Below are 24,223 nucleotides of genomic sequence, written 5' to 3' on the forward strand. Positions count from 1 at the left end.
AGTAACCAAAATGTCATTTCATAATGCTTGTAACATTGTCACAGCATTTTTATGGCAATGGCAACCACGGGTGGCACTTTTTAGCTGTATAATTTACAACATTATTTTACAGTGCATTGTAATTTATGCTGTTTGAATAACACTTCTTATAAGAATTATTCTATTCTATTATTAATTTAGAAAAGGAGAACACACCAACACTGCCTGCACAAATAAATGACATGGGGTTCTAACATGCTGACCCAGTGGACATGAGCAGAACGCTTAAGCATTTTAAACTTATGCGGATTTTTTTTTTTTTTTTTAACGAAGAAGAAGAAGAAAAGAGAACGAAATAGGAAATCGTTTTCTTTAAGCACTTACTTACAGGGATCTCTAGATTTGGTAACAGCCTGTTTATCATTCCACCCTCGTTTCGGGTTTTATGCATGTCCTCCGAAAAGCCATTACAGAGGGCTACTTGTGTTTTAAGCATGTGACTTTGGTGAGAGAGGGCGCGCGCTCGCGTCTGCCAGCGTCTCTATCCATTGAAATTTGGCTGTGTCTCTCTCACACACGGACAACGATGCAGAGAGTAGGAGGGTCAAGCAGAGCTATGTGATGGGACTGACTTTATAGAGGAATATCCACAGGCACTTCAAAAAGAGACTAGGAAGCCTCAGTGTCGCAGTCCGTTGGCGGATTTTAAACTGAGCCACGCGCTTTAACTGATAGCTGCGATCTGTTTCTAACTGTCTGTGCGGCTAGTGGATTTATATTCGGCACTGTTTGACTAAATGCGGTTATTTCTTCTTCAAGGAACAATTCAGAGCTCTACACGGATAACCTTACCATCGCTTTATAATGGGGACGATTTGTTACCGAAGTTGGACTATTGTGAAGTAGCACCAATTTAAAATAGCCTAGGTGCTGCCCGAGCGACCTTTCGTCCATTTTCGCCAAACAGTTTTCATTATTTTCGTGGGTATTACGCTGGTGCCCGTTAAATACTCACATATCGAAGAAAAATAGAAAGAGAGAAGAAAAAACAGATTTTTTTTTTTTTCCAAACTGAACAGATTCAGCGAAGAATGGGACCTGTTCGGATGAAGTTTCAACACTGATCTACGTTGTGGTGAGTTTTTTATTTATTTATTTTTTTAATGCTGGTCTGGTCGTCTGGACATGGTTTAAATTGTTGCTAGTTGACTATGCAATGCAAATATAATCGTTGCCTCATACTGCAGCGGGGCAACTTTGAACAAATGCAACATGATCGTCACAACGTTTCGTGAATGATGAGCATACAGCAGCCCATCAAGTCTACACGACTCCTTACACAAGTAACAACTGTGATCCCTCATGACCATTCATGTATTTATGCCATGGTGCTTAATACACAGACACACACACACACACACACACACACACACTCTCTCTCTCTCTCTCTCTCTCTCTCTCTCTCTCTCTCTCTCTCTCTCTCTCTCTCTCTCTCTCTCTCTCTCTCTTAACACACCATGCTGGTATTTCTGCAATACTGCCGAAATCATTTTTTAAAACTTTCTCAAACAAGATAAATGTAGTTCATTTTCCTATTTAATTTTTTTCTTCGTTTTAAGCATAAATACTTTTTTTTTGTCACATGTATGCTTGAAGCAAGAAAACTTAATTCAATATATATTCTCTGAAAACAAGTCTTAATATTTTATACATTTGTGCTTCTTATTAAAGTAAATACGGGGGAGGGGAGGGGTTCAGATATTTTCCTGGAAAGAAGACAAAAATACTGATTATTTTTTTGTATTATATTTTTTTGCACCTGTGATGCAGGTTACAGGTTATTAGTGTTATAGGCTACTTCGTTTAATTAATATTTTACACACTAACCAGTCTTTAGCTGATTCTGTTCCTGTCAGTGATGCATACAATACCCATGAACCATTTTTCAAACAGTTAACAACAGTGAGGGATAATGTCATTGTGTGAAAATCAAGCAAGCTTGATTTACTATACCCTACAAAGTTAAATGCTTACAGAAAATCTATAAAATCAGACATATAAGTTTGCTGCCAGGTAAAACAGCTGCTAATATATTGCTAAAATTTGTGTCATTATCAACTGCACCTGTTATTAAAAATAGCATATAGCTTAATTGGAACTGCTTTAAAAGTAAATTACATTTAATTATAGCAAAATCCAGTACCATAATGCGAAGAAAAAGAAGAAGAAGTAAATGTTCCTTACATGACAGCAGTAGTAAGGGTTTTGATGAAGAAATAATGTGGTGTATGTAGTACACAATACAGTTGAAACCACTGTGCCATTATCCCTGTCTCTGAGCAATGGAGAGAGTGCAGAAAAAGCCAATGATTTTGGCAGAATAGTGTTTCATGACTTCATTATCCACAACAGACATGCTGTAAAGCATCTTTCTGATAGAGTCTCTGCTCTTAAGTGGATAGTTCAACCAAAAATTAAAATTGTCATCATTTACTCACCCTCATATATTTCCAAAGACTTTCTTTCTTCTGCCGAACACAAAACAAGATATTTAAAAACAATGTTGGTATGATCGCTGACTTCCATTGTAAGGACAAAAAAAATCTCAAACTATATTTTATGTTCCACAGAAGAAAGGAAGTGATAGAATGACACAAGGCTGAGTTAATGATGACAGATTTTTTTTTTTTTTTTTTTTTTTTGTGAACTATGCCTTTGAAGTATGCACTTACTATGTATACTAATTAATAAACATTTTTTATTCATTCTTCTTCTTATTATTATTATTATTATTATTTTGTATAACTTAACCATCTTATTGCATTCTTGAGTCTTTTTTTAATTATTTGGATCAGACAATAGATCTTTAAACTGCACATTTGGAAACTACATTTCATACTGTGGTTCATGGAGGCACACAAACCTTATGTATCAGTTACTGCGGAATGCTGTTACCCCTGCACAGTGGATGTCTTTGCAAAACACAAAACAGTCACTGGCACCACAATACTGACAATCTAATGCTGCATTCACATTTCCCTGTGTGAAGGGTCTAACTAAGTGTGTGTGTGTGTGTGCCTTTGTATCCCAGCTGTCTCTCATCATTGCTATCCGCTGGCACATTTTTTGCCATTTTCCAAAAACACCATTTAGAGCTTTTGGCGGCCACATAAAAGACAAAAAAAGACCTTTTAGCGCGCACACACACGGACAATTACACAAATAAGCACAAACATCAGCATCCAGTAGTGTGCTAGCTCAATGGCTCATTCATCCTATACTGATGTGCGATATAGCCATGGATGATAGCCCAAGAGAGCTGGTGAAACCTTTCCTAGTCTTGTAAATATGCCTCAATGGGGCCTTTTTTTTCTTCAAATGGCTGTCTGCAGGTAAAGTGGCTCCCTAACAAGTCCTCAAATTAATGAATGACTCATGCATGAAGGCCCTTCTGCAGCAATTCCAGCACATCAGAAATTTCACAGCAACGACTGATTGGTTGAACATACAGCAAGCAGACAGGCCCGAACATGAGCAAAGCTTTATGATTGTGAGCCGTAGCCCATTATTTTATGATAATGAGCAGGATCACCGTATCCATCCTGATGCTGAGATTTCAATGAGACAAACGTGTGAAAAGACAGGCGCAGGAACATTGGCTCTCTGATTAGAGCTTGAAAACAAATAGACCCTCGGGAGTATGCAGTTGAAAAGAAGGTAAAGATGTGACATGACACCTTTCAACTAGGCAAACAAAAACATTGATGCGTGTACGAAATGACAAGCAATAAGAGAAATGCAAGAAAGCAATGCTGCTAAAAGGTTTCAGCTGTCATCGGGAATTTCTTGACGCATAGAATTTTTTTGATTTTTACAAAACTATGTGTCTTTTAAACCTCAGTGTCACATTGGGTCCTAACAAAAAGGGACACAATAAAGCCACAAGCATTCACTTCCATTGAAATTTGTGTTTTTGTCCTAACAAGTGGTAAGCGTCAATTGAAAGGTCAAAATCCTGTGAAATCTTTCATTCTAATTGGCTAGCATTATGTTGCATTGCACATCATTTTTACTTTCAACGTGGACAGACAGTGTTGTACATGGTGTCAGATGTGCAAAATTGATTTATCATTACTCTGAAGATGGTAACAACTTTATGTATGCAGCATTATTCAGATCATTTAAATCCTACAGATTTCTATAAATGTTTTAGTTTATGGCTTTAAGTTTAAATGTAAAGTACTTTGGAAGGCTTTTGTTTTCGTAATGGCCTTTGTTTGAAGAGGAGACTCTATGTCTGGCTGAATTGAGAAAAGAGGACCATGGGTTGTTTTCTGAGATTAATTGCTGCTTTTTTCCCTGTATTGCGCTGAGCCTTTCTCTGATATGTGGCCAAATAAAAATGTAAAATTACGAAGTTTACGATCAAAAAGGCAATAATTTAAGCAGCAATTATATTGAAGAATTGTGAATATTACCACTGGCTTGGTGCACTATTACTGTGAGGTTTATTTCTAACCTGTAATCAATTCTTTGTTGGGATTTACGGACATTTAATGGAATGCACCCCTCTGTTTAATAGCTATTATGGTTAACTGATAAACCTTTACACTTTGCACATGTCCTGACCTGATTAGCAATAGCTATTTAAACTGGACAACTCGTAAAAACGAAGTTATAGCCTTTTACATGGATCATCCAAACAAATGATTACATGCATGATCAAAATAAGTCTACCTTGTTGATCATGCTTCCTAAAAGATCAAAGGCTTTATTAATATAGATTTGTATAACAATTAGTCTTCTCATATATAAAAAAAAGACTAATTATTGCACCCTAGAGTAGAGACATGAACTGAGTGTTTTCAAACCCTCATATTAAAATGTGTGCCATGTCCATAGAGGCATTATACTCTCAGGGACATTTGGTATTAAATGTGTCTGCCAAAGTGTTGTGAGCAAACAATGCTACATTTATTCTTTCTTTTTCGTTCTTGTTTTTCTTTATCTCTTTGTTTGCTTTTTCCACAATACTTTGGGTCCTCCATTGTCCTTTTTAAATAATGCTCTGAGTAATGTGCAAAGACATGCATATTTATAAGTTTGTCATTTATGGACCAAGAGGATGCAACTATATAATTGTCTTTTTTGGCATATGACCACACAAGATCAGTTGTTTGCTATTGGCAGTATACGCTATAATGTACCTGAACATTCACAACAAATTGATATAATTTATTATGATGTTCAGTGTTTCATCTAGAATCTGACAATTATTTTAGTTTCATGGCTTGTCTGTTCCCAGAGGTCCATTTCTCATTGTGACAGCAAGATAAGAGGGAATATTTGATTTGCATTTAACACTCAACACAATGGCTGTCGTTCCTTTCCCCCCTTCTGGTCCCATGAACTGATATAAGCTAGTATTTCATATTTCTTTTATTGCCTAGGATATTCTCTTTGATACATTACACACCACAAATCTCTTTGTACACATCCTTTTGTTCTCAAACGAAACACGGATAAATAATTATGACTTCCAGTCGCATTATTTCACTAAGAAACCTTTTACCCTCTGGCACACAATGAAAGACACTGTTGATTGTCATGGGTTAGAGAATAACATATCTAATTAAGAGTAAAAGCTCATTAGTCAGCGGAAAGAGGAGGATGTGAGGCTTATCGGTTCCTGTTTCAGACTTTGAATGTGGTTTCAGGGATGACTTGAAGTCAAGCCTGAAAGAACTAGAATTACAAATAGTGGGATCCTACTGTAAAAATTGTAATACAACCCTGTAATCAACTCGCACCCAAGATACACACTTTTGCAAACAGTCAGACAACGCTTCATCCACCCTGCGGACACAGATGAAGAGCAGGAAATATCTCAGAGAATGTAGCTTCATTTGCATGCTTCCAGCAGAGACAGCCAAAGCTCAATGCAATTGCACAGGTTGTTAATGAAAGAACTGAACAGATGCCCTGAGTCCAAAGTGCACACTTGAATCTATCCTCTGAACATGGTTGACTCAAATGCCATTGAGATCTCAAGTTTGAGAGATCCCAAATCTCATCATCTTAACCTTTCAAAACAACTTCAATAATTGGAGCTCGGTTTTACTTTTAGTTCTTGTTCTTAGTTGTAATTTAAGTTTATGTGCCTGGAGATGGTTGGCTATATGGAGTTGTAAATGGCAATGGAGGATTGATGGTTTTCTGAGGAAATAAACTCATTTATTATTAAAAGGATATTCTGGGTTCAATCCAGGTTCAAAAGTTCAGTCATCAGCCTTTGTGGCATGATTTCTACAACAACTATAAATAAATAAATAATAATCATTTTTGGAGGAAATGTGAAGCTTATGATGTTTATTAACTATTCTGTTTAAAATTTGAGCTGTGAAGCTGTTTTAATAATTTCAAGTAATTTTGGGGTTTATAGTGTTGTGTTGCAATTGTAAATTTTGTATGTGCAATTATTTTTATTTTTTTGCTTAACTGGAGTGTAGGCAATTTCGGAGAGGCTAGCCTTAATAGCAAGATATCTGCGAAAGCATAATATTTTCATAAGAAAAAAAGATTTCAGCGTTGATAGTGCTGTCATAGAAACACAGCTCCTGGTAGATCGTCACGGGTTGCCTTCTCTTAATCACGGTAATTACAACATTACAAGCAGCATAAGCTTGCTTTTTTGGTTCAGGAGGAACAGTAAAAGGTAAAAGTCTGCTTTTTGTTTGTGGCATTGGGTGACTGTCTGTCTTCTACTCTGCATAGCCTCATGGAACACTCTGATGACGTGATGTCTGCTTGAGCAGGGTGCGTGGAGGTATGGAAATACACATTGACAGGCAGGTAGGACATCCTATCATTGCATTCGGACCAAATGCAATGATTGGACAATTTTTTTTGGTACTGAGACTTCCACAAATATGTACCTTTGAATATTTAGACCATTTCTATTATTGATTGCTATCAGGATGTGAATAGTTCCAACTTGTATAACACAAACTGTTGATTGAAAAACATTGCCTACCCTACCTTTAAGTACTGAACCTGGCATATTACTTTAATATCAGTTTGATAAGAATACAATTGTTTTGAACAAGCTAACTTAGCCTTTTGTTGAACTTGTGATGATTAATGATTTGTTGACTAGTGGGCTTCAAACTAAGTTTGTTGTTGAATTCACAATTCAACATGCAAATTAATTTTACATTAATTGTCATCTCCACTGCAAAACACAAGGAAACATGATACTATAGGTCAATAAAGCGCACCTGTAGAAACTGATACAATTCCTCAGTTAAATGCATGTTCTAAGAAATTGTGAAAGATATTTATTCGGCTAGTTCTGAACACCTGTAGTCATTTCATTCTAAAGATTCCCATTTCAGCGACCTTGCAGGGATGTTCATCTTCATTGTAGACAACAAAGGGAAGGATATAGCATTTTTAATACCTAAAATAAATAAAAAAATTCTCTGTTTGGTGCTAAATGGATATTCTTTGTATTATCTGTTTGGTTTTAGTCAGTTATTTATTTATAATCCGCTCTCAATCACATTATGAGTATAATCTAAAATGACTGAGTTGCACCGCTGCTTAATGAATATGACTCAATGTGCTTGAGCAAAATGGTATACCGTTTAAAACAGATTGGCTTTTTGTCATTCAGACAGCTATTTTGTCTAGTCTGTTTCTCTCTTATTACCAGGCATGGCTGTAGTTTTAAAATGATTTGTCCCTCTAGGTGAATACTCAGGACCTTGTCATATTCACCATTTACATGACAAATTACAATACCAGTGTTTGTATTGCTATTGCAAGCCCTGCAGGTTATGATACAAATACTCTTGGAGCATCTAGTTTAAATGAAAAATTGCCATGTCATGTAGCAAGGCTAAGATGATCTTCTAAATCTGTATACATAATGTTCTCTCTATAAAGGGCTTAAAATACCTTTTTTTTTTTTTTTTTTTTCTACAGTGGTTACACAAATTTTAATCCAACATGCCTCTAAATAATTGTTTTCTCTTCGTTCCCCAGAAAACTAGCTAATATTTTGATGTTCTCTCCCACCAGACCTTTTCTTAATTTGGCTCATGCAGATACTTATTTCATTTCTTAATTATCCTCATTTATGTGTTTACACTTTCTCCTCCATCATTTATTTCTCTGTTCATCCCACACATTTTATACATCAATTTTCTTTCATTCCCTCCACACGTCACACTTGTCAAGTCAAGTCAAATCAGTTTTATTTGTAAAAGCGCTTTTCCTACATATTGTTCCAAGCTGTGGTTTAATCAACATAAAGTTGTGTAGGAACCAACAGAATTGTCACTTTTATGACATTTTACACCAGCCTGAAGAGATTTTCAAGCCAGTTTGGTGTTCAATTATATTTAAGTGGCACCATTGGTTATTTTCATGCGTCCGCAGTTGATGATAAAAAAAAATGCATTTATCTCTCAGGCTAGATGTTTTATTTGTGGTATAAAAATATACCTCGGCTCCTCTTTCAGGGTGGATTGGTTTAACAGCATTTGATGAAGTGTATTGTTTTTGTAACCACAGATATTGTCTGATGATGCCCCTGTAAAAAGGGAATGACACATACCTGATATTATTCCTGCAGATAATAACCAAAATCCTGTTACACTGCACTGGGTGGGGTAGATAATGTGATTATAGCAGCAGATTGCTTTGAAATGAACAGTGCTCTCAATGAACACATGTTTACATGTATTTGGTGTTTGAAGATAGCATTCAGATAAAGATCTGAGCTGTTGATTCAAGGTTGCAGGTTTGATTTAAAAGAATTGGAGAATTAAAGAGATCACAACCTTGCTTTTGAATAAAGTATTTCTTAACTACAAGAAATACACTGAAATTAGTGTCTTTTTCTTCTTCATAAAGAACTACTGTAAGCTGAAATAGCTCAACAGTACAGAAGAGACCATGAGCCAGAAGCACCATCTATCTCAAAGCTTTGCTCTGCCCTTGTGACTTACATTACACGCCTTTTAATCGTCACTTTTTTTATGTTGCACTTTCCAAGCAAAAAAGATCCAAAAAAAAAAAAGGGAAAAAAAGAACTAGAACACATATAACAATGGTTTGCTCTTGGGAGAAATGTAAACAGTGATTTTACACAAAGGCAAAGCGCATGTTACTCAAGGCAGAAAAATAGCAAGTCAAAAGAATTGCTGATGGAAACGGGTAGGTTGCGACATTTGAAAGGCCCTTTTTTTGTGGTGCACTGTGGCGCTGAAGTGCAGCGCATTGTAAGATCCCTACTGAGTGGTTACTGTGTTCCACCGAGACGTCCTCATCAATATGCATGGAGAAGTACGGATGTGTGCGTTGAAGAATTAGATGTCATGCAGCAAAAGCCTTGCTTTTAAATCTACTGTAATCACAGCAGAAAGCATTGTAGCCCGGATCGGAGCTGTATTCACACTGTTATGAATGTGTGACAGCATGTAACATACATTATATTCTGTGGGAGATAAGGGTGTAGATGCATCATCCAAGAATGGCCTCCCATTGGACTAAATGTCAAAGGTGGACATCTTATGATTATGACTTGAAATTTTAAGCTTGAAAATATTTAATGAGCTAATATGTTGACCAACAACTTATCCCATCACTATCTGCTCTGCAATAAATGTAGGCATAATAGCGCTTCTGTTTTGATATGCACATCACAGTAATTAGAGGTTAGGCTATACTAAGCACTGACGCACAAGTCAGTGTGGTGCATTTATATTTCATGTTACCTTAGGGTCTGTATTTTCATCTGTATTTACATTTCTTTCCACACTATTCCATAAGTATGCGTATTTTTGAATGTCGCCCACACATATGGTCACATGACACACATGACTTGACAGACTGTCATCAGAAAACAGTAACGAGACTCTTTTCCAACATCTGGTTTGGTCGTGGCCGTGAAGAATGATTGACAGCACTTAGTGGAAATATGGAAATAATAACAGGGTTAGAACAAGGGGCGGGACTGCGGGAGACGCTGAGAACTAACTACTGAAAGAGATGTCGAAAATGTTCTCATGGCATCTGTTGGCACTGAATTTCAGTGCCTGCATTTAAACAACTGATGCTGTTGCCTTTTTATACAGTTTGCACTTGAAGCAAAAATCTTGTGAAGTTACAAATAATTTGGATTAATACAAGCAGTAAAAAATTTTAGGGAGAACTTCTCCATTTCATATACCAGCGCAGTTGCACAGCGGATGCTAAAATTGGAAGCATGTGCACAGGAGGATCTTATTATTTCACTTACATTCTTTTATTGTTAATTTGGTGATACTTTGTTCCTCCGAAGTACTAAAACACTCATTAACATGCAGAGAACATTTTTATGTGAATTCATTACACTTCTCACTTACAGACAATTACTAGATTATTCCCACAAAGAATCATGGTACTTTTGTCCCCTGTCTGTGTTGACAAGATCGCTCCAGAGTCCTAAATAGTTTTTGTGGCCTCAAAGGAAACAGAATTTCCTGCTAATTGCCTATTTTTGTTTCTCCTCTCTCTCTCTGTGCACTTTTCACTTAAATGAACAGTTGTTTTGGTGAGTTTGTGGAGGTGAAGGTGACTAAGTGTTTACTAATGTATCTTTGTCCTTTCTGTGTTAATCTGCCTGCTGTGTGTGTTTAGGTCAGTGTTTGTGGGGCCAAAGCCATGCTGATCTTCAGTGCCGGGTGGTGGAGTGTGGTCTTGCACCAGAGCTGAAGCCTTGTGCTGCTCCCCCATGGCTCTATGGGAGCTGTTGCTGCTGACTTTCAGCCTCCGCTGCTGGCTGACAAGCTCTGTCAGTTTAGCTGAAGAAGGCCCTGCAGGCCCCCTGGACTGGCTTCTCTCTGATAAGGGCCCCTTTCACCACTCACAAGAGTACACTGAATTTGTGGAGAGGAATCGTCAGGGATTTTCCACGAGATACAAGATCTACAGGTTAGTTGTATTTGACTTGAGGCCTGTATGATAGGTTTTACGTACGTTTTGATCACGACCCACTTTCTGATACACAGTAACAGTATATATACTGTATATTAATTTAAACATTGTGAATTTATCAATCTAGCCACATTTAGAAGCCTTCTCAGAATGATCAGAATGACCACACTCACATTTTTATAGAACTTTGTTTCCCAGAATGCATTGTGTGTGTTGAATTTCTTTGAATCAGAACAAGTAGTAATTTCCTCTTCTTTCATTCCAAATCAATTTCCTGTGGGTGTAGACAATTAAATTAAAATTCCAACTCATGAATCGGAAGGCTATTATTTATTTTTATTAATATATATATATATATATATATATATATATATATATATATATATATATATATATATATATATATATTTTACCCAATTCTGTTACTCTTGTTTGTTGTTTTATAAAACAATTCTGTTATAACCAGTGCAGAAATCAGAACATGTAAAGAACTTAAACCGTTTAACTGACAGGAATGGGACATTTTATTTACAGCACAGAATTATCTATATAAAGTAACTAGAAGTATCATATTTGGATAAAAATACTTTACTTATTAACTTAACATATTTTGTTGTGCAATATGATAGAAGTTCTAAAATATATGATGTTCTGTGTATTTTCAATTGCTATATAAATGATCAGTCAACTGATTATTATTTATTTTTAAATCTATGAACAATAAATGAACGGGCTTGCAATAAAATAAAAATAATTAGTCAAGAATAATCTGGCAATGAAAACATTACACGTATTTCTTTATTTTTTTAAAGAAATTAATAGCTTTTTTTTTGCATCCTTGCTGAAACAAAGTGTTTCAAATAAACATGGTTCATTTTAATTTTTTATTCATAAAATAATCCTGAAAATATCTATCATGGCTTCCACAAAAATATTAAGCAGCACAGCTATTTGCAACATTGATAACAATAAGAAATGTTTCTTAAGCACCAAATCAGCATATTAGAATGATTTCTGAAGGATCATGTGACACTGATGACTGGAGTAATGATGCTGAAAAATTATGTTTTGTCATCACAGGCATAAATAAAATTTTAAAATATATTAAAATAGAAAGCAGTTATTTTCAATTGTAATAATATTTCAATATTACTCTTTTTACTGTATTTTTTTTATTAAATACAGTCGAGCTCAGAATTAATCATACCCCTGGTAAATATGATCAAAAATGGCTGTAAAAAATAAATCTGCATCGTTTATCCTTTTGATCTTTTATTCAAAAAAATTGGCAAAATCCTAACCTTTCATTTAAGTAAAAGAATTGAAAGTGGGGGGAAATCACATTATAAAATAAATGTTTTTCTCCAAAACACGTTGGCCACAATTATTCATACCCTTTTATTAAATACCTTTTTGCAATCTCCTTTTGCCAAGATAACTGCTCTGAGTCTTCTTCTATAATGCCTGATGAGTTTGGAGAACACCTAACAAGAGATCAGAGACCATTCCTCCATACAGAATCTCTCCAGATCCTTCAGATTCCCAGATCCATGTTGGTGCTTCTTCTCTTCAGTTCACTCCACTCATCAGGTCAGGGAACTGGGAGGGTCATGACAGAAGATTCATTTTGTGCTCCCTAACACATTTTTGTGTTGATTTTGATGTTTGTTTTGGATCGTTGTCCTGATGGAAGATCCAACCACGGCCCATTATAAGATTTCTAGCAGAAGGCGTCAGGTTTTGATTTTTTATCTGTTGATATTTGATAGAATCCACGATGCCATGTATCTGAATAAGAAATCCAGGACCTCCAGCAGAAAAATAGGCCCACAACATTAAAGATCGAATGGTATATTAAATTGTACACATGGGGTACTTTTTATCCTTGTGTGCACCAAACACATCTAGCGTGTTTGCTGCCAAAAAGCTCTTTTTTTAGTTTCATCTGACCACAGAACCGTTTGAAGTTCCAGTCGTGTTTGACAACTGAATATGCTGGAGTTTGTTTTTGGATGAACGAGGAGCATTTTTCTTGAAAACCTCCCAAACAACATGTGGGGATGTAGGGGTTGTTTGATTATTTTTTTAATAGGCTTTCCTTCCCCAAGACTCAACTAATCTCTGCAATTCTCCATCTGTGGTTATTGAAGAGTCTTTGGCCACTCAAATTTTCCTCCTCACCGCCTATTAAGACAATATAGACACACGTCCTCTTCCAGGAGGATTCGTAACATCTTTAGTTGATTATAACTACTTAATTATTGCCCTGATGTTCAAAATGGGGATTTTCAATTCTTTAGCTATTCTCTTACAGCCACTTTCTATTTTGTGAAGTTCAACAATCTTTTGCTGCACATCAGAACTATATTCTTTGGTTTTACTCATTGTGATGGATGATTAACCCTCTGGGGTCTGAGGTGTTTTCTGGCCCTGGAGGTGTTCTGACATGCTCTGACATTTGTGCTTATTTCTGTTACTTGTGACATTTTCATGGCTAAAGTCTGATTACACTGTATTTAGCACAAACTCTGCTACAATAATATATCAGCAGCATGTATGTAAAAGTTTGTAGTTTTGAGATAATGACATTTATGCGTGGTTTGTGAAAATACAAAAAAAAATTCTCACTGAAATAAGGCCATGAAACCCATACTAATTATTTCTTCACAAGACTTTTGAAAATGGTATCACGTAGCCTAGAATATTTGCTCCAAATCTATGTGAAAATCATCCTGACTGCTCATTCAGATAAGACAATATATTGATTTAAAAATTGTAAGACGTGTTTTGTGTAAGAAAGCTTTATGCAGGAGGCGTGATCACATCATTAATATGCATGGCTTTCACACCTGAGAAAGACAAAGACCCTCCCCTATCATTAATATGCATGGCTTTCACACCTGAGAAAGACAAAGACCCTCCCCTAATGGCTCTATTAGGAGCTATCAGGCCCTGTCATTCTGAGCAACCTTGCACAAAGAATGAGGAGATTTAAAAAATAATGGCTTTTTGATTGTTTGGATTTATTTACAACACAACATAATCCAAAGATACACAACAAATGACAAAAAGCACACTATTGAAAACAACAATCCAAAGACAGAGACCTTTGTGCCATTCCTAAAAACATTGTACATACCTTTCATTTCCAAAGTGTTTGATTTTCACTTTACCATGTTCATGTACAGAGACTCATATGAATGTTGAAGTCAGCAGGACTCAGTGGCATCTGGTCCCTGTATAAAAAATAAATAAAACAAAACTGTGAACATACTGATATCAAGAGAAACTATAGGGCTGTACGGTTAAAATTATTTTTTTTCTGGTTAAAATTGCTTTTTAAAATTCACAGAATACACACACAAATGTTTCCAACAATAAATAATGAACACCATTGTTGTGCCTTGTAGGCATAAGCTACGCTCAGTGCTACATAAAATAATAATAATAATAATAACAATAACCTATAGCAGCCTATAAATCTTTCAAACAAATCACTTCAGTAACAACTACTAGAAAAAAAAAATTGATTATCATATGTTACTTCAAATGTTTCCATTCGTTATGATGATATAATATGAAAAATTCAAACGCAGAGCACGCTCCAAAATATGTTACATTCAAACACAGCGTGCTCCAAAATATGTTACATTCAAACACAGCGTGCTCCAAAATATGTTACATTCAAACACAGCGTGCTCCAAAATATGAAACATTATGGTTACCATATTATACATATCTACGTTTGAGCAGATATCCACAAACAGTATTTAACAGTAAACACGGGTCTAAATATTATAATATTCACCATATATTTAGCAACAGTTCAACTGCAATGTGAAGTTTATGCAACAATAATATTCAACTAATATAATTAAGAATTTCTTACCTTACATCTTTCTTGTCTTCAAATCGCGTTCTTCTTCTTCTGAGGTAAATCCAATGTAAGCTCACGGCGCGTCTTCCAAACTCGACGAAAAGCAGAGACTTGTGAAGTTTTTTGGTGCTTTGTTTATTTTTTTTTATTTTTTTTTTATTTATTTATTTAGCACAAACAAGAACAGAAAAGAATAAAACAAATAACTGTTAAAACAATTCATATGGATTGTGCAGGAGAGGTACGAAACCCCCAAGGGCTTATAATGAGACCTCCCCTCTGGTTTTTCCAGTTAATACCACACCAAATTATTATAATAAATAACAACAATCATCACAATAATGGCAGACAATTTAAGACACCACACATACAGAAAATTTTAACAATCACACAAGTGTCTTTTCATTCTTGACTTAAATACTGACAATGATGAGCTGGTTTTAATAAAACCGGGAATAGTATTCCAAAGTGACGGTCCTCTATATTTTAAGAAAAATTGACCAAGAGTTGTATGATAATAGGGAAGGTGAACATTCATTGCTTGTCGTGTTGAATATGAATGCACATCATAGTTAATTAAAAAATAATTTTTAAACACTTTTGGGAGGCTTTGATTTTGAGCCATATATTTATACATAAAGATACATGTTTGATAGATATTTATGCTGAAAATAGATAAAATATTTAATTGCTTAAACAGAGGAGCCGATGGTTCACACCAATTTGATGCTGTTGCCAATCTAACAAACTTTTTTTGGATCAAAAGGATTTTTTGAAGAGAAGAAGGGTAATTACTGGCCCAAACAATGTTACAGTAAGAGATGTAAGGATATAATAGACTATAATAAAGAGTTAAAAGACAGGATTGATTTACCAATGAACAAACTTTTCTAATGATGCCAAGTGACTTCATGATTTTTACACACACATAATCAATGTGGTTTTTCCATGAAAGTTTTTCATCTAATAATACCCCTAAAAATTGTATTACTGTAACTTGGTTGATTTCAACGTTATTAATAAATAATTTAGCATCTTCTTTTAAATACCTTTTATTTTTATTCCTGAAAACTATATAATTAGATTTTTCTATATTTAATGAAAGTTTGTTCATCTGAAACCACTTTGCGATATACAGTAGAACATCATTAGCTTCATTCATCAAGGAATCAAAGTTTGCATGTGATATAACAACAGTAGTATCATCTGCAAATAGAATGGGCAATGCAGATTCACACATCCAAGCTAGGTCATTTATATAAATGAGAAACAGGAGTGGCCCAAGAATAGATCCCTGAGGTACACCACAACATAACTTAATTCTCCTGGAGGTACTGCCATTTATAAATACATATTGCTCTCTATTAATCAAATAATCCTTAAGCCATTTGAGTACAACATCCCGAAACCCATAACGGTAAAGTTTGGAAATCAGAATTTCATAATCCACTGTATCAAAAGCCTTTGACAAGTCTAAAAATATACCAACTGCAAACATGTTGTTATCCAGTGCTACAGAAATTTTGTCTATGAGTTGTAACAGAGCCATATATGTTGAGTGTTGTTGTCGAAATCCATATTGATGTTTATATAGGATCTCATTGCTATTCAGATGTTTTAGCATTCTTACATATACCAGCTTTTCCAAAACTTTAGAGAAGCAAGGTAAAATGGAGATCGGCCTATAGTTATTGAAAAGGCTAGGATCCCCTGCCTTAAATAAAGGTATAACCTTTCCAATCTTCAAATCTTTTGGGACTACCCCACTTTTTAGAGAAAGCATAAGTACATGAGTTAATGGTTCACTAATTGTTAATGCCACTTTTTTAAAAAGTTTTGCTTTAATTTCATCATGACCTGCTGCAGTGTCATTCAGGTTTTTTATAATATCAAACACTTCTCTAGATGTCGGAGGATCAAAATGACCTATTGCAGGAAAGCAACCTATAATTGGGTCGGTTGGACAACCATCTGTATAAACGATTTTTTCAGCAAGATGCCTACCAACATTAGCAAAGTAATCATTAAATCCATTTGCTATATCAAAAGGGTTGACAAAAGAAATACCATCTTTAGTAAAATTAGTTGGAATTTTAACAGAGCCTTTTTTTTTATTAAGTAATTCATTAATGATATTCCATGTAGATTTTATATTACTAGCAGACTCTTTAAGTTGATATGAATAGTAATTTTTCTTAGCTATACGAAGTAGGTGAGTAAATTTATTTTTATATTGTTTGTATGTATCACAATTATATGGAGTTGGATTTTTAAGAAATTTTCTATATAATTTGTTTTTCTTTATTGAGGACTTCAATAATCCTGAAGAGAACCATGGTTTAGTTTTGTTTGACTTGCCTTTATACTTAACTAGCGGAAAACACTCATGAAATATAGAATTAAATGTTTGAAAAAATAACTGGTAAGCCAATTCAGCATCATGTTGAATATAAATGTCATCCCATGTTGTGCGCTCAATCATGGATTTAAAACGATCTATATTCATTTCACTAAATTTTCGATAGCTTGGTTTATCTGCAGACATTCTTGAGCTACCACTAATTCCTAAATTCAAATTAAATATGGGGAAGTGGTCTGAAATGTCCGTATACAATATTCCTGAATTAGATTCGTAATCAAAAGAGTTTGTAAAAATATTATCAATCAGGGTGGCAGTTTTGTTTGTCACCCTGGTTGGTTTACATATAAGAGGATGAAAATAGGATAAAAACAATACATTTAAAAAATCAGCTGCTGAAGCATGGCTTTCACTTTGAAAAAGATTGATATTAAAATCACCAAGTAGAAAACATAGTTTACCTTCATCATTAATAACATCCAAAGCAGCAGAAAGTGCAACATTGAAACAATTAACATTACTGTCAGGTGGGCGGTATATACATCCAATAATAACATTTCTTCCGCCAAACTGAGAGCAAGAGAGTATTTCCAAGAACACAGATTCAACATTACTTTCGTCAGAGTTTAGCGTAAGATCCTTCCTTAATATAAACTGAAAATCACTGTGCACAAAAATAACAACTCCACCTCCCACCTTTTCCTTTCTACATGAATGAACAGAATTATATTGAGACATGTTGTAAAAATCTATTATATCATCCTTGACCCATGTTTCTGATAAAGCAATAACAGAAAATGTGTGATTTAAAACAGACAAAAAATGAATTAACTGATCGTTATTTTTAGGTAAACTACGTATATTAAGGTGAAATGTAGAAAAAATTTCAGACTTACTTGTGAAATTACCAGATAAACTGCTGAACTCATTTTCACTATAATAATTACAGGAACGAGATTTATTGTGTGCATAATTTAAGTAAAAATGCGTATCTGGGTCACATGAATCAATATTATCCATGTACTTAAATTCATTTAGCTGGTATGGATTGAAAACCCGATCAGAACAATTATACTCAACATCTACATTACTCCCACCTTTTATATTTTCTTCAGAATTTTTCATTGTTATTGACAATGGGTACCCAGGTAGTCAACATTGAATTATTGACTCACTTCTTTAGTCTTTTCAGTCCGTCCTCTGTCTTTGGGAGGTAGGCTGAATGATAAGTTTGTCGTATCGTAAGAATGCTATCTCCCCTCGCTCTCTTGCGGCCTTCATAGCTGGGATGAGTTCTTTGCGTTTTTTACGAACGGCATCTGAATAGTCCTCGTTAATATACACATTCGTTCCTTTTAGATCTTTTGCTTTCTCCATAACCCTAACTTTATCTTTAAATCTAAGGAACTTTGCGACAATCGGCCTGGCTCTCTCTCCCACTGATCGCCCAGTTCGATGCACCCGTTCCAGCTCAATCCCCGTGATATTGAGCTTCTCAGAGAGTAGCTTCCGTACCTTAGCTTCTGAGTCAGCCCAGCTCTCATACCCAGACTCTTGGATCCCGTCAATCACTATGTTGTTTCGTCGGGACTGACCTTCCAAGTTGTCCATCCTGGGCAAAGCTGAGTTGATATTTTCACGAGTCATTGATATATCTGAAACAAGATTTGAGAGCTTCGTGGAGAATTGCTTATTTTTAGCACTTAGCTCATCCACCTCTTTTTGCGTGTAGTGGAGGCTTTCACGCAATCCACTTATTTCCCTGGAAAGTTCATCAAGTCTCTTGTTATGTCCCTCAATCATTATTGATAGAAAGTTCTTGTAGCTTCGCTCCTGCTGCTCCAGCAGCTCTCTATAAAATATTTTCTGCTGTTCCATCAGCTCACGCACCTGGGTTTGAGACACATAATCGTCATCTCCACTTCTTCCTTTCGGCGGCATGACAACCACAGTTGAAAATCACTCCTTTTGCCGCACTCTTCAGGTTTGGGCTTCCCAAACCTTGTACTATAGTGTTTTTGAGATAACGAGCGCGTTCGCGTTCCATGTGGAGATTTGCATGTGAATCTCTTTTGCGCGCGTGGGCGTGGTCGAATTAAAAATAATGAGCAAGCGTTTGAGAAGCTGGACATCTTGTTGGTTTTATACAAATTACTTAAACAGAGAATATTTGTTTTCAGTTTGATTCCGATCATTTAAAAGTACACACTTAAATGATTATAAAGATATATGGCTCATAAATGTGTGACAAGTATTCGCTGAGTTTTGTTTCAGTTTATAGACGTGCTCAAGAAAAAAAAGTTCAGCTAGACGGAGAGGCAGAAAACACACCCTGTTTATTTTCTTTATTTTACAAAAGCACAATGTTTTGATTTGATTGTAAGTGGACACATATAAAAGTAGAAATATCACAGATTCTTTTTTCATATTTCTTTTTTCTGTGTGACCATAAATGACGGAGTAATTTAAGTTTATTGTGCTACAATGTGAAGAAAATCCAGCAAAACGCGCCCGCGCGTTTGCCGACCTCAGAGGGTTAAGGGAATTTGGCCTTTGTGTTTCCTCATATTTAAACTCCTGTGAAACAAGAAGTCATAGCTAAACAATTTCATATTCCTAGTCACCCTGGTCTGCTAAAAAAGGTAAATATTAATGGGAATATACTTCAGAGATATTTTATGCATAAAAAATTCTAGGGGTATGAATAATTGTGGCCAACTTGTTTTTGAGAAAAAACTTTATTTCATAATGTGATTTCCCCCCCACTTTCAATTCTTTTACTTCAATGAAAGGTTAGATTTTTGCCAATTTTTTGAATGAAAGATCAAAAGGATAAACGATGCAGATTTATTTTTTACAGCCATTTTTGATCATATTTACCGGGGTATGATTAATTCTGAGCACGACTATATATATAACCTTGGTGAACATGAGTAACATGATTACTTCAAAAAAAATCTAACCAACCCCAAACCTTTGAGTGGTAGTGTACTCTAAAAGCCTTAGATTTGCTGAAGTGAACTTGTTAGTAGTAACATTATATAATATATACTTTATGTTGAATTGCATTTCTGGTCCATTAGAAGGTGAGCAGACATTCCAGCTCTTAAATTACTGATGATTTCTCATACATAATTCCCATCATTGCAGGGACAGTTATCGAATTTTCATCTGTTCTCAGAAACCACATTTGACATCTTCTAATTTATGGGAGCTACTTCATGGCTGCTCTGATTGGCCCTTCATCAAAACATTGGAGTTTTTTTTTTTTTTTTTTTTTGTCTGTTGGCTAAACCTGGTGCTCAGCGCACCCTCTGCAAGATTAATAGTCTTATCATGTGGCCAACTGATTAGTGCGCTCTTAATTCTTATTACTCGGCATTATCACCTGTTCCCTTGAGATGACTACTGTCGGCGGCAAGGCTGTGTTAGGGGAAGATTACAACCACTCCTTGATTAAATAAGTGTGTTATAACAAAATACTAATTGAAAAGGTGCAGCTTTTACATGCATGCCAGAGTTTAAGTAAAACATTTAAATATGGTAATTTCTCATTAAATAGACTATTTAAGTACAACTAGGGCAATGTTTCAATAATTTATTATATTATATTATATTATATTTCTTATTGCAAAATGTATTTCAACTTATAGGACCATAAGTAATGCATCTAAAAGCACCGTTTATATTATGATACTGTATTATTTGTACTTTGTTCAAGTAGGCCTAGCCTGAAAATTATTTTGCATTTCAGTCTCATTCACATCCTCCCTAACATGCACTGGGCTATGAATAATTACAGTTGCATTGTTTGACAATTTGCCACTTGTATTCACACAGTTGTTGTTGATCTTGTTGTCATGTTTAGTTATTTGTTGTCTTGTGATGTCGAGATGAGTTTGTTCCTTCACTCAAAAAGATTATTCTGTTGATAATTACTCTAGCCATGCTTCATGTACCAAGTGTTTTATGAGGGTTTCATGTTTCATGACTTTTCATTTGATGTTATCTTGTGATTTAGCATAATGCCAAATTCAGACTACACAATATACATACAGACGGTTGGTCTGGGAACGCCCCGGGAACGCCCCGGGAACGCCCCGTTACGTGATGTGAATTTAGCCCGTGGGGGAAAACATTGCCTTGGCGCTAATTGAAATACACGGGACAATCATGCCGAAGAGTTGCTGTGTCGTTTTCTGTACCGCCAATAAACAAACAAATTATGAATTGAAGTTCTACATCCTTCCTTATAAACACACAGAACTGGAAAGGAGGACAAAACGGCTACATGCTTCTGTGATGTTCTGTAATACCTCTATAGTACTTCTATAGTATGTCCCAAAATACTATAGTATTCCTATAGTATTCCTATAGGATTACTATAATATTTTGTCCCAAAATACTACAAGATTCCTATAGTTGTTTTTCATAAGGGATGTCTCATTCACATTAGCGTTATCAGCTGAAGGCTCGCTTGATAGGCCTATCGCTACGCAATGACGCGAGCCGTGAACCTATGGAGTAGTTCGAGGTCTACACTCAATACAGACTGCAGTCTGTGAGTTAGGGATAACTGTCAGCACAGTCCCTCGGCAACTTCGTACTACTGATCACCGTTTTACAAAAGTATTAATAGTTTGGAGTGAAGCATACGTACAATTGGTAAGTGACAAGGTTTTATGGAGTTATAGTATGCAACATATATACGAAAGTTGATTGAGTTATAGGCTAATGTTACCGCTACAGCTACTGCGATGTCTTACCTGGAGATTCAACCAGATAACAAAATATGTCTGTATGTATTTTTGTCTGTTACTAAAGTCACTGTCACTGACTTCATAAATTATTGTGTCGTGGACAAGAATCATGTCAGACTGCACGTTGCTTCCCGGCCAATCATCGCTTGCCATCTTTAATGATGTGTGTGATGTCATCGAAAAGGTGGAATTAGTAACTGGCTTCCGGAAACAAGAACTTAAAACAAACAATGGCTACCGAAGCAGCGTGTTAGCTTAATGCTCATTCCAGTATTCACCAGGTTGCTTAAGCGCCTCTGCTATCGTTCTACAGCCTTTATCTTTTTTTCACTCTGTCATGGTAGTCCCTCGTGGAAACATCATAAAGGCAGGTGTATTGTTGCCATAGCTCCATGAACCTTTCCTCCATTGCTTAATTCCACCTAGCAGCTCCAAAACCATTGTCTCTCTTTTGTTTTACCATGTTTAAAAGCTGTGTACGGAAGAGCTTCTGAGCTCCTATTGGTCAATGTCACAAATGTGATGGAACCCTTTGTGGAGAACCGAAAAAATAAATAAACACGCTAGTCTTTCTGGCGGGACGTTGTGAAGTGTCACAGACGCAGGGTCAGTTGTCGTCCACTATGACACACTATCCAAGATAAAACGATCGATTTTTGCGGCCTGACACCCATTGTCATTTACGAATCACCACGACACCCTACATCAAACAGATTTTGACATAATCAGGTGGATATTGTGTTGTCTGAACCCGGCATAAGAAAAAGCACTTTGCTATACATGTACTGCACATTGCTTAAAACAAAACAAAACATGAGATTAACATATAGGGTAATTTAAAACAATGTAAATAAAAGAAAAAAGTGCTTTTAAATCTTTAAATCTTAATCTCAATGGTTAAACTTATGACGACATTTTCAGTACAGTGAATACATCTATTTATATTAATTAAGTAATTGAAAATGTTAAGTAATTGAATTAAGCTATCCAGGGCACACAGTTTGATTAAAATCACTTTCACACAGATCTATCATACATGTTTTTAAAGTAATTCATAAGCTGATCTATAGTTATGTTGATTTGGATATCAATTGCTTGTTCTTTGAAGTGTGAGAATTGTGAACAGATAATGCACAGAAAAGATAAATGCGGCATATAGCTTAGTGTCTATAAAATCTCCTATTACGTTTGTGACATCCGTAGATCAGATTGCATCTTTTAATGCGAGTGCAGATTCTCTGTAATATGTTGCAGAGCCTAGAGCATTTTATTCAAACAATCTATTTTTCAGTGCATTTTCTTTCCTATAACAACATATGCATGTAGCAGACCTACAGAGATTAAAAGTGGCAATATTATATTGGGGATAGCTTTTCCTCCTTCAAGGACAGCTTTGTTGCGTTGCTCGATTCAAATAATCCGTAATGACAGGTAGAAGATGAATTACCAGAAGTGCTTCTCCTACTTACAGTAGTGTGTAACACTGTCGTCCGGGTAATGAAAGTGCACCATCTCATCCCTCCTTCAATTTTCCACGTTCTTCTTGATTGAATTTGAAAGAATTTTAATGAGTTCTTTGTTGGAAATAGCTCTTTTTTATTTGGGAGATTTCACTTTGTAGAATATTGGGGAAATGCCATGTCATAACATTCAAAGACGGGGTCCAAATATACCACCTGCTTTACTGAACCACTTCCATGGGATAATTTCCAGAGATGCTGATGTGCGCACAGACTAAGGCTATTCTCTCTCACAATCTTAATAATGTAAGTGGGAAAATCATTTTGAAATTGCTTGTAAAAGGTCATTTCATAAAATGCTATTTCTTTTCACGATGACAGCTGCCCTAAATTTTTCTCTTTTTTTGGTCCACTTCCTTCTGTATGAAATTCAAATCATCTTTTTAATACTTATCTTAAAGGCAACGATAAAAGCCTATGACATAAGCCTTGAGTACTTTTTGTTCTGCAACAAAAAGCTGAGAAACAAAGCACAGAATGCAGGGTCGGTTTCAGTGCCGGTGTGAAGAAGACTGATGATGACTATGGTCATAATGAGTATTTCATATAGCACAGCAGAAGTCCCAAAGAGTGCTTCCTAGAGAAGCCTTTAAACTGCTCTCACACAAAGCCTTACCTGATAAGACAATCCAAGCTTATCGTGCTCAGCGGTGACGGGAAAGAGAATGACAGGGAGGATTTTCCGTCTTTACTTTCCTCTTTGTGGACACCTTTGAACTCCTGAAGGCTAGCTCATCACAGTTCC

The 24,223-nt window shown here is 35.7% G+C and overlaps 1 protein-coding gene across 1 annotated transcript in view; it reads left to right on the plus strand.

Moving 5' to 3' along the window:
• Positions 1-420: 420 nt before the first annotated feature.
• brinp3a.2 (bone morphogenetic protein/retinoic acid inducible neural-specific 3a, tandem duplicate 2) overlaps positions 421-24,223 on the plus strand; it is a 40,648-nt gene continuing 16,845 nt past the window's right edge. Inside the window, exons 1-2 of the mRNA XM_079884819.1 lie at positions 421-1,114; positions 10,666-10,959. Coding sequence (XP_079740945.1) covers positions 10,760-10,959 — 200 coding nt within the window. The 5' untranslated portion in view covers positions 421-1,114; positions 10,666-10,759. The remainder of the gene's footprint in view (positions 1,115-10,665; positions 10,960-24,223) is intronic.

This window comes from Squalius cephalus (assembly GCF_949319135.1).
Source record: "Squalius cephalus genome assembly, chromosome: 10".
Lineage (NCBI taxonomy): Eukaryota > Metazoa > Chordata > Actinopteri > Cypriniformes > Leuciscidae > Squalius > Squalius cephalus.